This window comes from Takifugu rubripes, chromosome 7 (genome assembly GCF_901000725.2).
Source record: "Takifugu rubripes chromosome 7, fTakRub1.2, whole genome shotgun sequence".
Classification (NCBI taxonomy): domain Eukaryota; kingdom Metazoa; phylum Chordata; class Actinopteri; order Tetraodontiformes; family Tetraodontidae; genus Takifugu; species Takifugu rubripes.
In genome coordinates this window covers 7,901,113-7,918,536 of record NC_042291.1, presented here as the reverse complement: position 1 = coordinate 7,918,536, position 17,424 = coordinate 7,901,113, and the positions used below count along the sequence as shown (strand labels likewise).

At 45.6% G+C, this 17,424-nt stretch overlaps 2 protein-coding genes across 7 annotated transcripts; one reads left to right on the top strand and one right to left on the bottom strand.

Annotated features, from left to right (window-relative positions):
* Nucleotides 1–1,174: 1,174 nt before the first annotated feature.
* On the bottom strand, nucleotides 1,175–7,730 carry gdf6a (growth differentiation factor 6a). Of its 2 annotated transcripts, XR_003889101.1 has the most exons (3): nucleotides 7,179–7,730; nucleotides 2,378–3,493; nucleotides 1,175–2,307 (listed from the first exon to the last, which is right to left on the bottom strand). XR_003889101.1 is itself a non-coding variant. In XM_003965895.3 (2 exons), the coding sequence occupies exons 1-2, from the start codon at nucleotides 7,537–7,539 to the stop codon at nucleotides 2,565–2,567; spliced, it is 1,290 nt and encodes a 429-aa protein (XP_003965944.1). In that variant the 5' UTR covers nucleotides 7,540–7,730; the 3' UTR covers nucleotides 1,175–2,564. The 2 variants fall into 2 exon arrangements, 1 of the variants encoding a protein (XP_003965944.1); XM_003965895.3 differs by having other exon boundaries at nucleotides 1,175–3,493.
* A 1,651-nt stretch (nucleotides 7,731–9,381) lies between these two features.
* On the top strand, nucleotides 9,382–16,712 carry sybu (syntabulin (syntaxin-interacting)). 5 transcript variants are annotated; one of them, XM_029838850.1, is made up of 8 exons: nucleotides 9,382–9,542; nucleotides 11,395–11,441; nucleotides 11,529–11,715; nucleotides 12,251–12,451; nucleotides 13,246–13,345; nucleotides 13,437–13,586; nucleotides 14,675–14,830; nucleotides 14,932–16,712. In XM_029838850.1, exons 2-8 carry the CDS (start codon nucleotides 11,418–11,420, stop codon nucleotides 16,079–16,081), a joined length of 1,968 nt encoding a protein of 655 aa, XP_029694710.1. In that variant the 5' UTR covers nucleotides 9,382–9,542; nucleotides 11,395–11,417; the 3' UTR covers nucleotides 16,082–16,712. The 5 variants fall into 5 exon arrangements, with proteins under 5 accessions (XP_029694710.1, XP_029694712.1, XP_029694709.1 ...); XM_029838852.1 differs by having other exon boundaries at nucleotides 9,384–9,542; nucleotides 12,305–12,451; XM_029838849.1 differs by having other exon boundaries at nucleotides 9,388–9,542; nucleotides 14,672–14,830.
* The last annotated feature ends 712 nt before the right edge of the window (nucleotides 16,713–17,424 follow it).

Here is a 17,424-nt window from a genome sequence, read left to right as displayed (position 1 = left end):
AGGTTGTGATGAACTTTATAGGAACATTTAACTTGAGAGTGAGGGATTGAAGCGAGTAAACAAAGCATTCCTTTCCCTTTCATCACCATTTAACCGTTCCCTGAACATTCAGTCTCACCTCCAGGCCAGTGCCTACCAGGCTGGGGATCTTGTCAAATAAACGTAAATCAAAAAAGTCCAGGTTTATCCCATGAAGATGATTAGAAAATCAAGCTTGATTGCACAACAGTGAAGCAGAATTGTCTGCGGTAAGAGGGTGCCGTGTGATGTGTCTCCCACGGTGCAGCACGGCGTTGATGGGGTTCCAGACTTACAGCCCGGGGGGGCATTTGGTTATACTCTGGGGAATGACTGTTGTGTCATTCATTTGTGGTGACTGCTAAAGAGTGCACTTAGCATCCTCTGTTTCCCCCCAGCAAACATGTGGGGAGTGACATGATACTGTACATGAGCCTGGACAACATATAACATTTCAAAGCAATTTCCTAATTGTTTCCAGGCCAAGGTCGAGAGCTTGTATGCAAGCAATCCTTTCTTGTTCATGTTCTTTTTTTTGTTCATGCACAGATTGGGAAACATTAAAGTGTTAAGTAAACTTGACCCAAGCAGTCTAATTCAATGGGAAATGGCGGAGGATTGAATGCATTGAATGCAGGTATCTGTGACAGTAGGCAGCGTTCCACCACGCGTTTACATGCATCTCCGAGGACGTGCCCAAGTTAGCCGATGACCTCTGACATTAACTATTCGTGATGACAAAAAAAAATTATAGTAAGTTATGGGGAATATATGAGCAACACGTTCTGTACTGATCGTCTTAGAGGAGCATTTTGTGTTGTGTTTGATCTCCAATCATAAAAATTAGGTTAAATACACCTTTAAACTGTTCAAATGTTCACTTTTATTGAGTCTTAGAATGGTTAAAGCATAATTAGTCATCCAGAAAGTCTAAAATACTTTAATTTTCCTGCACACATATGGATTGGTGATTGAAACATTATTATTCGTTCATGTCAGTAATGTCTTCTTTCTTTACCATATGAATTTTAACACTCTATTAAATGGCAATTTATTAACCTCTTTTTGTCCCTATTAAAAAGCCCAAAGGTTGTATCGTCTTGGTAAAGGTAAGACACTTAAAACACAGTAAAGAAATGCAATTAATCATGGGATGTACCAGAATTACTTTTGAATTTTATTTGTACAGTAATGGTGTGGAATATTATCCAGTAATATATGCATATAAATGTTCTTAGATATCATTGTAAAAGCTCTTTACACTCTAACTGAATGCACCTCAAACTCAGACTCTATATGCACTTATTATGAGGTAGACATTAATAATGGTATTTTCCACCCTCTTCAAACAATATCGAATACACATTAAATTACTCTTAACAATGTACGAAACATATGATTATCATGGAACTCTGTACACCACAAATAATAAAATAATTATATAATAGAAATTATACCGATTTGAGTGCATTTTGTATATTTACAAAGAAATGCTGTTTTCTCATTTCTTCATTTGTTGCACTTTGTAAAGTATTCAAATGTACAAATATTTACAGCTCATCAAAAAAATAAATGAACAGCAGTGCATTCAAAGCTAATGTGCATTTAAATATCATCTCGTTTCCGAGTCTTTCTTCTTGTATTTTTGTCGTCGGAGGGGACAAAAATAAACAAACAAACTCGGTGACCGAGCGACAGCGGCGCAGTCAGTCGCAGAAGTGCATTTCATAAAGATGCAGACTTTTGAACAAAAAGTTCTCTTTATTTATGTGTGCTTATTATTTCTTTCTCTTTACAACGGCCCCAGTCAGGAACAAGGTCTGGTTCTGTGTCTCTTCTGTCCTCGGAGGCGTGTGACGCCTCTTCCAGCGCCGCTCAGCTGGACTCCAAATAGGAATGAAAAAATCTCTTCAAGGCATTACAGCGACCCTCTTATCTCTTCTCCTCTGGCCAGCATGTGTGTGTGTGTGTGTGTGTGTGTGTGAGACCATGCACTCGACTGTGCATGTTTCATAGATCAGACATTCACCCTCACCCCCTTTTTTGGAGAACCGGGCACTTGCTTGGGCCTGTAATGACTCCAGCTGGACAGCAACAATTACGGCCTGGATGCACATACCCAAAAGAGTCCGGTCCGGCTGCCAGGATCACACGGCAGATCTGCAACAAAACCCTGACAAGCAGAGCTCACTGTCCTCTGGCCTCGGCACGAACAGGTGCACAGTCGGACCCAATAGGCTCCCATCTCGCCTTGTGCCCATTCCCTTGTGCCATGTGGGCACACACTGTCTGGGAAACAAAAGGCTGTTTGATGAGTGATGACCTGTTGCACGGATGAGACTGAAGACGTAACACTTACAGGCAGAAGAGTGTGAATGATCGTGAATGTGCTGAGTCTGAATAAATAACAGAAACCGCCGTTGAGTGCATCCCTTTTGAATAAGGCGCGCGCGTCAAAGCTTTTGAGAGGACATTCTTCAACCGGGGGCCTATCAAGACTTTGATTTTTCTGTCCTTTGAAGCATTTAGTACAGGCTCAAGGGCCGCTACCTGCACCCACACTGCTCCACCACCATGTCCTCATACTGCTTATACACCACGTTATTGCCCGAGTCTATGTACAGGATGCTGATGGGGCTGAGTTTGGTGGGGACGCAGCAGCTGGGTGGGGTGCTGTTGGGGTCCATGGAGTTCATAAGCGTTTGTATGATGGCGTGGTTGGTCGGCTCGAGGTGCGACCTCAGGGGGAAATCGCACACCCCTTCGCAGTGGTACGCCTCGTAATCCAGGGGTGCGATGATCCAGTCGTCCCAGCCCAGCTCTTTGAAATTCACGTGCAGAGCCTTCTTGCTGCACCTGGATTTGGATTTTTTGCCATGCCGCTTGCCATGCCGGTTGCTCAGAGCAGTCCTCCGCCGCCGACGCGGCCCCTCTCCTTTAACGCCTCTCTTTGCTACCTTCTCCATCATCACACTTGCCTCCTCCTTCCTGGAACTGATGTTCTCCTTCATCTCGTTGAACAGGTTCTCCCTCTTCTTGGAGCGGGTATATGCCACCAAGATGGCCTTGTCTCGCTGAGGTCGACCCTTCCTGTCCAGCCCCAGATGCCTCAGGTCCACCTCGGTGTCTGACTTCCCGAGAGTGACGCGAAGCTGCAGGCAAAGTTGAGTCTCCTTACTGTGGGGCTGGTGGCGATGTTGCCGGTGTGCTTTAAACATTTCCCACACGTCTAAAACCTCCCAGCCGCCCTTCGTGGAGTCCAGTGGGTCCAGAGACCTTGAGTCCAGCAGCCTGTCCGAGCGGCACGGATAGACCTGAATGTCATACAGGCCCGCTGTCTGCAAAGAAGTCTGTGAATCCCCCGGCGCTCTCCTAAATATCCTTAATTCCGCACCGACCAGCTCCTCTTTGTCTGAAAGGGTTGAGACATCAAACAGATACTTTTGTCTTCGCAGAGGAGAGTGCAGAAGATCGTCTGCAAGGATAAAAGAAGGAAATAATTGCAGTCAGATTCACTTAAGCTTTACAGTGTTCAGAGGGATAAAAGGAGAGGGGGACACACATTCTTCCACAGGGGCCTTCTCTCTCTCTCTCTCTCTCTCTCTATCTCTCTCTCTCTCTCTCTCTCTCTCTCTCTCTCTTACTCTCTCTCTCTCTCTCTTTCTTGTTTTCCAAATGTCCACTATGAACCAGCCTGAAACAAAGTGTAGCTGACAAGTCTTCAGTTTGATGAAGAATCCTAAATAATAACTCGCTTCCCACTGGCAAACATGTATTGTTTATTTTACGATTCAGAAAGATTTGCGAGTAAAAGCTTTGCGGAGATGCGTTCATGAACTTCTCGTTCATTTCAGTTCGTGCATTATCGACGTAAACATTTCAAATCTAACTGTTGATCCATCTACTTTTAATTCATTTTGTTTGGTTTTTTATTTTAGAATCTATCCCAACACTTGCAGAAATTTCACTCAAAACGGCAAATTCTGGCAAAATATCACCTTGTCAAAGAGAGTGAAATTTAAGAAAAATATATTGTCAATTATTATTATTTGCATCCAGTTTCATGGAAAATGAGAAGTTTAGGTTTTAGATTTTTACCGTCCCCCTTGAATTTTGAGGTTAAAAAAAGGGGCAAAGACAAATGTAAAAACACGGGGCCTGTAGTGAGGTGAAGGCCCCTGCATGGTTGCTGCCAGACACAACGGACCAAAGGCGACACACACTCTTGAACAATACACAATTAACGCATTATTCTCCGCGGGGTGGGGGGCATGAAGGCTTGTGATATAACGCCAAGGCCACCGTTATGAAGGAAAAGACGAAAGGGCGTTTAAAAACGTTACAGTGATGTTAAAAGAGTGCGGTACAAGCCTTCCCGTAGCGTTTTTGTCAGGATGATTTATGCTGAACACGTGTCATCGTTCATATTTAGCTGCAGCTCTGCTTTTAAAAAAGCAAACTCTCTTTTTTTCCCAGAGTTCTATGAAATTTATTCTTCTTTCTTCGGACTGTCGATTTTTATCCCTTTTCTTTTTTGCAATAATGTCGTAATTTATCTAAAATGTAATTGAAATAAAGGCTGATACGAGGGATTGTATGAGGGTGAGTAACGGCAGACATGTTAATAATATATGTATTTTTGTATTGAGCTCTATTGCTTGTTTTGTGACTTAAAAATTGCACCGACTGTTTCCATTAATTTCGGAATGTGCTTTTATAAAACAAATCTGACGTGCCTGCACATAAACACTCCTGTGATATAAAGAACTTGTTGCGAGCAGATACATGAATCTGGTTGTCAGGTTCCCTCCGCGATCCCCGCCGAGTCGAACAGTAAAAGCAGATTAAAACCTTGTGCGCGTTTTTGGTGACGCGTATGGTCTGCATTAAGATTCTTCTGATTTTTTTACCTTTTTATAAGACCTCAAACAAATCGAATGCAAGTTCACCAAATAATTAACAGTTCTGATTCCCCAGCTTCCTCATTAAAGCACTTCCCCTCTTATATTTCATCCTATCCTGCCAACGACAACATTCCATTTAAAACACACCCGCACGGGCCGAAAAGACTGTTGGAATCATTCAAAAATATTAATGCTGACAGTTTTCAAAATGCACAATGATTTCTTCATTTCATCGCTGCGTTCTAAAAAGCCCTTTTCCCCGTGATGTCTGAGACGCTCGGTGGATAATTAGGAGTTTTTCCTGCTGGGATAAATCGACATCCTGCCCTTGTTTGTGTTTGAATAAATGCAAAACATGCTTGTTTTTTTTCCATCATCTACCTCTCTGCTTAGGAGGAGAGAGAGAGAGAAAGAGAGGGGGGAAGAGAGAGAGAGGGAGAGAGGGCTGCACCATCTGCGCTTTAATGAGTAAGCCCAAGTGCCAAAAGTAATTTTCAGATTCGGGTTACTCTTTTCTGATCTTGCCTTTTCTGACCTCTGGGAAACACCCGGTCTGCTTTTATAAGTACTCCGCATTTACCTACACAAAGTGTGAAGCCAAAACAAGCCACAATGCAGCCGTTCCAAAGGCACGTTTGCGTAATACTGCGTAAAAACGCAAAACCGAAAAGGTTAGATCTGAACTAACGCGTCACTTAAAGAAGGCCGAGGGGGAATCGCGAAAGAAACCAACGCCGTTTGAGCTGGGAGACTCGGAAGAAACTGTTGAAGCGGTGGTGGAAGGGGGAGTTTCTGCATTTGAGGAAAAAAAAATAACATCGCCAACTCCGCAGCGGAGGAAATGTTCTTTCATAATTTTTTTTTTTCCGCCGTGTCGTTTTTTGGTGATGTGCCCATCACGGCCGGGTTGGGTCATTATGGGAGAATAGACAGTGTTTGATATGTTATGACATGAACACTCAATTAGATCACCGAGTTCAAATACTCCAATCAGCCGTTCGATGCCAAGCAGCCCTCAGAGGGTCCAGCTCGGGGTCAGAGCCAGTGACACATCACATCAAAATCACAGGAGAAAGTGAGGCGTTTTTCCTATCAGATCACCTCCCGCTGCAGGAACACGTCGGAGTTACATTTATCCTCGAATTCAAGCTTTCAAACGAGGGGCTGTTGCGTGTGAGGGGTAATTATTTCCAGTTCATTCGGGTGAGTGTATTAAGAAGGCCTTGGTGAATCTTTAGAGAATAACCTAAAATAAAAATGTGTGCAACATAATCCCAGATGCACCGATCAACCTGGAACATAACGCAACAGAAGCACCCGGGTGGTGACCAAATATCTCTCAATGATGGTTTTTTTTTTCTTTTTCGGGGGGGGGGGCATTTTATGTCCGAGTGATTCGTGGAAGAGGGGGACGCAAACAAAGATACCTTGTATTTCTCTTGCAAAAGATTAACCCGGCCTGTGTCCCCTTGTGTGTGCTGGACGTGTTTGTGTTTATCAGATCGTGTTTGTCCTCGCAGGCTGGTCGAAATCACTTGGTTACACACGTTTAACTGACCCAAACACCTGCCTCTCACACCAACACACACCCGTGAGTGTGGGACCTTTGTCAGCACCTGTGGCCCGAACAGACACCACTGCAGGGGGAAGCAGGGGGATTCATCAAATGTATTTTATGGGATAGTTAAATAGTAGGTGAGATAAGATGGGATGAGATGAATACATGAGGGTTGTTTAAAAGTGGATTCATTAAGCGAATTGTGTGCAGGTTGGCAGCCGTTTGCCGCCTGCACTGACTTTGATTTACAGCCCTCATTTAGAGCACAACTTAATTAGTGTTTTATTGTCGTGTACTCCTGAGGTTAATTCAAGGGTAATAGAACTTAATATTAAAAAAGTCACACACTCGTGCATCTTATTTGCCAGCCCAGAAAAGCCCCTACGTGCTCATTAACAGGAATAAATGCATTTATTTGTTAATTGTACATTAAATAAAGTTATTTTAGTAAAACGCTATATTTCGGAAGCGTAAAAATCCGTTTACTCATTTACTCAAACTCATTTTGATACGCGCGTAAAAGTCACTTCGTGTCCTGTTGCGTCTAAATGGTCCTAAATATTTCATTCGAGACAAGCATGATGGACCAGTTGACTAAAAGAATAATAATAATAATAATAATAATAATAATAATAAAGAGTGCCACGGAATTACGCAAGGCTACTGATTGAGCTGAGTACAAGCGGACTGAAACCAACCTGTTCCTCTGTCCACAAAACTTGTTATGGTGTTGGCTGATTTGGAGGAGCGGAAAAAGCTCGCGTTTAGTCCCAGTTTCTCTGCAGCCGAGTATGTCCTGTATATAGAGAGCATGTAATCGTGCGGAACAATAGCCTCCTTTAGGTCTTCTTTATGATGGACCCCCGAAGGATGCGAAGACGCGAAAATGTCTTTTAGGAACACGGATGACCTCTGCCCGTCCTGATGAGAGCTCCTCGCTCCCTTGTGTCTCCTCGGCGCAGAGGGAGAGATAATAGCAGCAGACTGGAAACACGGTATATTCCAAAAGAAAGCAAGGAGCAGGCCCAGAGATAACGTTACGAATCGAGGTGCGTCCATGGCTAGAGGAGTCACTGTGAGACCGCAAGAGACTCTCTTCCACTGTTTTGAATCAGGTACTCGGTGCCGCCGTGGCCGGAGATGGTGTGCCTGTCAGTGTCGGGGAGCTGCTACTTTTGCGCCCTCGCGTCGCACCAGAAGTGCGTTTTTGCGCTCCGGACTCCACCAGAGCGGAGAGTGCTGGGCCGAGAGAAACACGCCCACATGGTCGCTGAGTGCAGGGCTTCCCAAATAATTTCGTGTCACCGACCCCCAAACAGAGGGCCAACGGACCGCCACAGGGTCCAGACGGCAGAGTGCATGTGAGAAAGTTTTTTGTTGGGGGTGAGAGCAGCCAAGTGATGCACAACAAGAAGATTTATGTCTGTTTTTGTCCGCATTTGATATTAATTTAGAAATCAAACAACTAATTCGCATTCATTTGAGTAAAACAACAAGAACGCACAATGTGTGCCACTTTTATATAGCAATCAGTGTTTTTAACCGCCTATCCAGAAAATAACAAAAACACAAGTTCTTATCCTCCATATCAAAGTCTCTGAGTTCTTCCAAGGACATGTCAAAATAGATAAGAATAGATTTTACAGAGAGATCATAATCGCACTGTGTGACGGCACTTCTTTTTCAAATTTTGTTTAAATATATATATATAATCTTAACCTAGTTTAACGTTGTATTAAATGGAAGACTTGTTATATAACTTGAAATGTTTTGAATTTAATTTGATCTGATGCATGAAGTCTCTCAACAACAATGAAGAATGTCAAACTGTACATTTTAATGTGGATCCCGTGTTTTTAAATGGCCCGAAGTTTATACATGTTGTGGGATGAACGTGTCAAAACAAAACGGTCAAACTTTGAGACGCATTACAATCACAACACTGACCTCTAGCGGTAATATTAATTTACTACAACTGTAAGTATCACCAGATGGTGAAGAGGCAAGATCGAGTTATTACATCCTCCTCCCTTAATCAGAGATTTATTTAAGTCAGTCTTGCCTTTGCAAAACACGATTTCAGCATTCTTTTGTACATTTATGAAAGACAAGTTCCAATAAAACAAAAGGCCTGTGTGCCAAAGTGTGTAAGAAGATAACAGTTTTGAAAAATGCATTAATGTAGCAATAAATGAGTAAATTGAGTTCTACGAGTGGCCCAGTGACCAGATTGAGTCCATTTCAGTGGCGTGGATGTTCCAGCAGAGGGCCTCGGTGATGAGAAAACAAAACAATGACTTAGTACCCTGAAGCTTGTTTCTGGACCAAACTGCGGCGCCCGAAGCCTTTTCACTGTCCACCCCGCAGCTTCAAAACAATGCAAGACTTCCGTAAATGTGTTCAAATGTGTTGAAATCAGCCGCTCGGCTCGAATAATGTGATTACCGAATCTGTACGTAAACGCGTCTTAATCAGAACCGAAGCGGCGAATGTCCCTAAATTTCAGCACCATGGAGAGCAAACGCGCCATTAGGGGGAGAAAGAGCCAATGTTCGGCCTCACGCTCACCACCGCGTCCCCTTACGTGCACGGAACATGTCACAGACCCGACGGTGTTCTTATCCTCGCTCAGTCAACGGTGGCACACACACAACAGCTGTTACGCACGAACTATTGCGTAAAATTAGCTAGATCCGATATAAAAAATGTTCCAAAACCCAGCTATATGATAGACTGCTCCGTTTGAATTATTCACAATCAATCTCAGCCATGTGGTAAAACGCCACATGAAATTTAAATGACTGTTCTTTATGGCGCAGAAGAGGCTGCGGTTAAGTAATCCCGTGTTATGTAACACACTTGGGCTGGCAGTCAGATTGCGCGTGCACGGTCACTGGTCTCGGTTCTTGTCCTCTTCTCAGCAGTCTGCGCACCCAGTTCCTGTCAGCACAGCACCCAGGCAGCATCCTCAGCAGCATCCTCAGCAGCAGCAGCGGAACGACCCTTTGTGCTTCACCGACCGACGCACATCATTCCGGGAGGGACCAGCACCCCACGACCAGGCTAGTCTTTTTATTTTTTATTTATTTAGAATTCTTAACAAGTCCGCCATCCACATTTGGTGAGGGGGAAGTGGGCACAGGTGGTGCTTGTTTACAAGTTCAAGATCGCGGGTTTGGGGAGATCAGAAGGAACACTCGCTTCAAAGTAACGTGTTTGCATTTTTGTACCTTTAAGGTGTGAAGTTCGAGTGAAGGTCCCGGGTGGCACCAGGTCATTCTTTATTACAGAGGCTGTGATTTAAACATACCCAACTAGCAAAACAGATCTAGTTCTGGAAAAAGATACACAAAGGCATGACGTTACCATGGCAATAAGAAGACTAAAATCTAGGATGGTGCGTTTGTTGTGTTGAATAACAAAAGATTGTGGTTGGATCAACGCCCGGGCTGCATTTGGCAGAATCTTAAAGCAGCCGCTGCTGTGAAAATGAAAAGAGGAACGATTTTAATCTCTGATGAGTGAAAGTAATTAGTCAGTGGTGACATCATGTAGTGATGAGGCAGTCTGGCGCGGGTCAGTGAGCATCACGTCCCTCACAGAAGGCATCTGAAAATGTTCTGGAGGAAGATGTTCCTGACGCGTCAATTTAGAAGAAAGTGGAGCGACTGTCAGCATCACTGAACCGCCTCACCATCGTCCCGCTATAGGGCTTCTCTGCGAGGGAACACGTAAACAGGGGCAGATTAAAGCGAAAGCATCTTTCACGCCCACGCCGTGCTGGTTCCCACCATCTGGGTGAGGGGAACAGCATCAGAGGAGGCTTAAAGACTTGTTCATCATGGGATCTGTAAATGATTGCGCGTTATCCAACCCGGGCTGTCTGGATTCAAGCAGCGAGAAGTTCAGGAGAGGAATTCAAGCCTATGTCACATAGTTGTTTAACATGTCTGTGTAGATTCTCAATCATCCAGGTCATTGTATCCAAGGTAGTTTTCTATGTCAACTGGACATGGGGGGGGGGGGTCTCGACCCTTTGTTAACCACTTTACTACCATACCTAACCTCTCACAGCTACCCCATTGTTTCCGCCATTGTGAGGGCACATCTTCGCCCTGACTGCTGTGTGACAGGTAGACTCGGATTGTTCTGGAATCTTCAGAACCAGAGGGAATGTGTTCCCCAGGGTGCTTGAGTCTATTTTTGTAAGTGGGTTTTGATTCCCGTGGCTCTCTGCCCTATATTTGCAATCCTACTGAGGGCCGCTGATCGAATCGTGGCTGCTTGCATGTGATCGGGGCTGGCATGAGGTCACGGCGTGATGACATCACCGCGTTGCCTACAGTCCATTGTCTTGTGCAGCCCGGGCTGGACATATGGACAGAGTGAGGGAAGACAGAGCAGTACAACACCCTCACAGATACAAGGGGGAAATACCCATAATGCACTTATGCAACTGCCCCCTTTGGGCACCGGCTATGAGAGGAAACAGCCGAGGAAGTGATGTAACTGCGTGGAGGTTATTCTGGCATGAACAAAATTCTGCATTATTTAGTGTATGACTGACCTCGTTTATATGTGAGAAACAAACAGTTCTCATCTCCTCAAATATATTATTAATAGTCTTGAAAGCATTATGTTTTAATAGCTGGTACGTTTATAAAATCGGTTTAAGCACTAAAGACGTGCCTTCAAATTAAAGTGACAGGCTCTGGACTTGCTGTGTTGTATCAACCAGGGTGTGTGGGGTGTGTGTGTGTGTGTGTGGGGTGTGTGTGTGTGTGTGTGGGTGTGTGTGGGTGGGATTTAGTGGCTTCTCACAGACGGTCCTTGTTTGCCAGGCGTATTTGGTGCCACGTCCAAATGCCGCCACATTTGCAGTTGACTGATTCTGCTCTTGTGTTTGATTATCAGTCAAAACCACCACGTGAAGCACAATGGGTCCATTCCAAGAATACGAGGTGAGTTCTTCTGTTTCCACATTGAATGTTTGGATGGGGAAAAAGAAACAGAGAAAGTGAAAGATGGGTTGTTTTTCTTTCGGGCAGGAAAAGAAGTCGCCTGAGAGCGGAAGTCCCCGCAGCCGCATCCCGCGCCTGGTGCTGCATCCCTTCAGAGCCAAAGACAAATCCTCTCCCCTGTCGGACTCACAGTTCTCCGAGGAGGAGGGGAAGGAGTGTGACCTCAGCTCAGACCACTCCAAACGGACCATCAGCACCAACAGCTTCTGCTCTGGTAAGATGTCCAGCAGCAGGATTCACCCTTGTTTTGGGACAGATGTGACACATCAGTTCCCCCCCGTAAACAGGTTTTATGCATGTGGAACAAAATCATTTTCATCGTCTAAGCACAGAGAAAATAAAGGGCTAGCTTAGGAAGTAAAAGTTTCTAACACAATTTTACCACAATAAAATGAAAAATTTGATTATTTAACAGCTTTTTTCTGGAGCATCAGGTTGGATTTTAAAAGGCAGTTTTAACTATATAATTGTCTCCAATAAATTTAAAATAACATTCAAATATTGTCCAAAACAATCAAATTAACTGACAAACAAGTATCTGAAACGTAAAATTAAATCTTTTCCATATTTATCAAGTGTAAACAAATGAAAAGCTTCTATTCAGTAATCAGCATTGCATGTACGTGTGCATGTGTGAACCCCCCCCCCCCCCGATGAGAGTCAAAGCCAAAGGTGACCCCCTCTGATCGCCTGCCTGCCCCACGCTGCCTGTCCTTGGCTATTGCTGTCTGTGTGCCCGTTCACAATAGATGACACCGGCTGCCCCACTAGTCAGTCTGTGTCCCCCTCCAAAACCCCGTCAGGCTCAGAGAGGAGCAGCCACGGCTCGCCGGTCCTCCCCGAGCGCAAGGCCAAAGTGAAGAGGGTGAGGGTGATGGCCGAGTGGAGCGGCGAACCACGCAGCACCCAGAGGCACAAGAGGGAGCTGAGGTCAGCAATGAAGGCCAGAGGTAAAGATACACACAGATCAGCTCGTGATGCATGTCAGCACTCGCTAGCCCCAACAGAGATTACAGCTCCACAGCAGATTGAAGCTAAGAGGTCTTCCTTCCTTTTAATCTGAAGGGCATTTAAAAATGCCTAATCACCAATCAAAATGAGTAAAGAAGCTGATTGGTTTGGGGAAAAGGGTTTGGGAGCTTAGCCAATTAGGGTGATTAGCAGCAGGAAGTTACTACCCAGGGGGAATGTGCGCACACCCTTAGTTCACTCACCAAGTGGTGAAAGATCACCAATTTCTGGGCAAATTAGTTTGACACAGTTGTCACTGGACACAGTACTATGGTGTTGTTTGATGGAACACGACTCTTCTCAGGTAGGGCTTTATTTTGAATTCCCGATTTCATTTGGTGACAGTTAAATTGACAAATGATTCATGGAGTGTTTGTACCATTTAGGCTTTGGTTTTTATTGAAAGGAATTAGACTCGTGCAACAGAAGTAGGTTATTTTAATGCCACACTCCTTCAAACTAAAGGATGGACATGGGTTTTGGACATTGGCATTTATTGGGTTTAACTCAGAAAACAGACTTTAAATTGTGTGTCATACTAATGCTTGTTAGCATAAATATCTGTCACCACAGTCAAAATGGCAGCATTTATCAATGAGCTGACAGGAACAGTGAGTTAATCATAAGTGGACTGTATCAATTTAGTAAGAAGGCCAAGGTTTTGAAGCAAAGTTTCAAAGAATTGGTTTTTGTTTGGTGGCATGCTAATACAATGAAGCTACTTCCCCTGCAGGCAGTGAGGCAGACTTCAGCTCCTCCAGCAGCAGTGTGAGCCTGAAGGCCAAAGGGAACCCCGCGTTCACTTTGGCCCCAAAGAAAGCTCCCTCGCGCAGGTGTGTTCATTTAGTGCCAAGACGGTTCTGTCTTGTTGACAGTCTGCATGTTCACCAAACAACTTAACAGTGATTGCTATTGTCTTTTAAGCCGTGGCAACCACATCAGATCCCTCCCAGTGTTCAAACCAGCCGGGAGCCCGATGGCCAACCGTGACGCGGAGCTCTACGCCCCATACAAGACTCCTAAAGCTGCATCTTCGTCAAACAGCAGTAGCTGCAACTCCAGCCCCACTTCAAGGTGTGAAACGTTTCATTCTTGATCATTTGTGTGACCTTATGTTCAGACTTTCTATATTTCTCGACATGGATTCATTACAAACCCATTCTTCCCCGATTAAACGCGAAGATCGGGGAGATTTGAGAGATTTGGTCTGGAGCGCAGATAATATCCGTAAGTGAGTGGGTGGCTGGTTTAAGCCCTGATGTTTGTTTCCTCCTCGTACGCCCCGTTAAACCGTCTGGGATTATATCGGTCATGGTTTGGCTGGAGGGCGGATTAATAAAAACTCGATAGCAACGGTGCTGGGATGGCGGCCTTACGTGGCCTGCAGCAAACCTGCAAACGGGCTGAAAAGATTCCAGCTTTGGCTGAGAGAAAAGAGCCATAAATATTTCAGAATGAAGGGAGCAAAGACGCTTTGATATTTTGCTCTGCGCCTCTGACGGCTGCCGCATCAGCCCCGGCATTATGTCGCAGCGTTTTTGGGTCCCTTTGCAGGAGGCCGATCCGTCGCCTTTATCTCGCATTCCCAGCCTCCATAAACGCCCCGTAGCCATCCGCCCTCGTCACTTTAAAGCCTTTTTCTCCGCTTGGTTGAATGTCACGTGACATCTTTTCCTCCCATTGCCACCTCCTGCAAGGCCGTTTCTATTTCTGGCTGGATGCGGCGCACTTGCATCAAAGCCTCAAGTATCCCAGGTTGCTAGGATATTGTGCTGGTGGCAGAGAGGGGCTTTCATGCTGCTTTGCATACGGTCCAAATCTGCTTGCCCCTCCTCTACAGAACACACAAATCCTTTTATCTGCCCTCTCTGAGCATAAAGCTGCGCCACTCGGAAAGCATATAAAGGGCATCTGAATGTTAATGCAATTAGTTTTTTGGTTAAGGGTCATTTTTCTCTGCTCTGCTCTATCGCTTGTTTATACCCACTAAAGCAGCATTTTGGCCACAGGCCAGTAATGCCGAGGCAGACGCTAGTTCCAGGAAAGCCAAACAAAACGCCGTCCACAGTGAGGAGTTTCCACTTCTACGTTCCAAAATGTTTCTGCGTGGAATGTGAAAAGAGAAACTCGGTCTTTACCAGATTCCATCCTGTGTTCAGCAGGAGAGCCGGCTTGGGATCTTACCACCTGTGTGGGGACAACCATGGCATCAGACCCCCAAACCCTGAGCAGTACCTCACCCCCCTTCAGCAGAAGGAGGTGGCCATCAGACATCTGAGGACCAAACTGCTGGAGTCTGAGAACAGAGTCCACGACAGGTGAGAATGAGGGTGGAGGAATCAGTCTGAATCCTGGATGAGTGGGTAATGGAAATTCCAAAGATCATTTACATCATTTGTGACTTTCTTGGCTGGTTTAGGGAGTCTGAGATTCAGGATCTGAAGGGCCAGCTCAGCCGGATGAGGGAAGACTGGATCGAAGAAGAGTGTCACCGTGTGGAGGCTCAGCTGTCCCTCAAAGAGGCTCGCAAGGAGATCAAGCAGCTGCGCCAGGTGGTGGAAACCATGAAGAGCAGCCTGATGGAGAAGGATAAGGGAATCCAGAAGTACTTCATCGACATCAACATACAGAACAGGAAACTGGAGTCTCTGCTGCGCAGCATGGAGCTCGCCCAGAGTGGCACCAACCTCCAAGGTGAAAACACTCTGGATTTCCTCTCCGAAGGCCCCAGTGGTGGCGGAAACAAGCTGGTGGGGGAGGAAGAGCACGGGATGGAGATGGGAGAACAAGGGGTGGAGGCCATGGCTGACAGTGGGCTTTTGATCAATGATGAAATTGCCAGCAGAGTGGACATTTTGGAGGAGGTTTTCATGTCCACTGCAGTAGATGTTGGTCAGGACCGTGGGCTGAGGGCTGAGCCTGGGGTATCTGTGCTGTTGGAGGATCCACTGATTGGAGAACCTATTAAACCCACACCAAACACAGTTTCTGGTACCATCTCTGTGAGCATGCTTTCACAGCAGAGCACAGAAGATAAAGGAATCCAGACGGATGCGATGTCCTGCTCTCCGGACCTGCCTGCCCTCGTGCTCCAGCTGCTGCAGTACCACAAGGCAACAGCAGGGGACACAGCTCCAGTCTCCACCAATCCTCTGGGCATGTGTACCCAGGCCTCTCACACTCTCGCCGGTCAGGCTCCGGGGCCACCTCCACCCAGCATTCCCTGTCCCGTTCCTCCAGAGAGCCCCGACACCTCCACCGACTCAGGCACGTGCTGCTCCGAACCAGCTGAGCATCGAGGGTTCATGAAGGAGCTGGACTTCAGCGTCGGCGAGGAGGAGCCTGGTCTGTCACAGGGACTGGATGCGGTCGGCAAGCGCTACTGGAGCAACAGCTTCCTGGTGGATCTGGTGGCCGTGGCGGCACCTCTACTGCCCTCTGTGGCCTGGCTGTGCTCCCGCCACGGCGTGGACGGAAGCCCTCCAGTGTACATCGCCGGTCTGATCAGAGGCTGCTGCATCATGGGATTGCACTCTCTTCGCAATGTCACTCAAGGACGGGAAGTGTAAATGCTTTCACCGCACATGCACAAAACTAACAAAAGCACTTGAGCATCTTTGCAGACTATTCTTCTTCTTTTTGTGAGACTTGTGTTTTTGTCAAACACTTAATGATATTCTAGCAGTTACTTCCCAACACTGTTACTTTGCACTGTGCCGTTACCATGAGCTGAAGGGAGAATGGTGACAAATGGGAAAGGAATTATTTTTTTAAAGGGTAATTTATATATTTAACATTTACATGTGGAAGCTGATCATCTGGGCAGATGGTTGTGTGTAATTGTCTGATGTCCCGAGTTTTCCTTTTTTTTCGGGGAGAGGTCGTATTTTTGGGAGACGCGTAAAATGGAATGTGGGTTTTTGTTCGAGGAGTTCTGGGAATTCGAGTGTTTTGAGTTCTTGTTCACAATTAAATGTTCAGCCAAAGCTTTAATGTAATTTCACCCCTTTGTTTCCTGACCTTTTTCCCTCCTCCCCGGGTGTAGAGCTTTAATCGGTGCAGCCCGTGTATTGTTCCTAGGAATAAGTTAGCGCTTCGAAGCAACTGACACTTGTTTTGTGCCTGAGCTATGTGCAATACTGGTGGTTTACATCAAATGTCCTTGTATCTTTATTATTAAAGCATGATATATTCTCGTCACATGTGAGACGTGTAATTCATTTCAAAACGGCCACGCAACCGTGGCGAAGTGTAGCTTGCATTAGAGACCAGGGTGACCCGAGTTCCTAAATAAATCAATGAAAAAGTAAAAACAACCAAGTGCAGCCGAGCGTTGTGTAAAAACTCCCCCTGCCTGTATTTTTAGTCATCCCTGAGGATGTGTGTCTTGACAGTATGAAGCCCATTAAACCCATTTTGCTGAGGTCCCTGAGCAGCTGGGGAACATTGTCCTCGCACCAGTAAAAACTGGGCCAGTACCAGAGTGCGCACGCACACACACACACAGAACTATTACACAACTGAATTTAGTGAAAGCTGATTAAATGAATCAAGACTTGGCATCTTCATGTCTATGTGGAGGCTTTGATGGGTTTTCTTCAGCAAAATGTCATCTGTGACAAGATCTTCCAGCTGCTGCACATCCAGCACAAGTCACCAGAGAGGAGTCAGATTTTTAGTGTGAGCTTTTGAAGCAGCTTCATTTGGTTATCAATTGTTTCGCTACCCTAAAAATAGAACGTTCCACTTTTCAAAGCTTTCTTTTAGGAAAATGGGTCACGATTGGTCTCGGAGGCCTGGCAGGTAGAATCCCCAGATAGATGAAGGTGACAGTAATAATGGAGCCCAGAGGAGTGATGGCAGTCATCAATCCAGGATGTAGAGAAGCTAATGGTGGATATTAAGGTTTTTG

Excerpts from the sequence above, each read along its gene's own strand:
- sybu (XM_029838849.1), top strand. The coding sequence starts at position 11,418 with ATGGGTCCATTCCAAGAATACGAG. Across the intron at positions 11,716-12,250 it reads CACCAACAGCTTCTGCTCTG|ATGACACCGGCTGCCCCACT; the intron begins GTAAGATGTCCA and ends CGTTCACAATAG. Across the intron at positions 13,346-13,436 it reads AAGAAAGCTCCCTCGCGCAG|CCGTGGCAACCACATCAGAT; the intron begins GTGTGTTCATTT and ends TTGTCTTTTAAG.
- gdf6a (XM_003965895.3), bottom strand. The coding sequence starts at position 7,539 with ATGGACGCACCTCGATTCGTAACGTTATCTCTGGGCCTGCTCCTTGCT. Across the intron at positions 3,494-7,178 it reads TTTTGTGGACAGAGGAACAG|ACGATCTTCTGCACTCTCCT; the intron begins GTTGGTTTCAGT and ends TTATCCTTGCAG.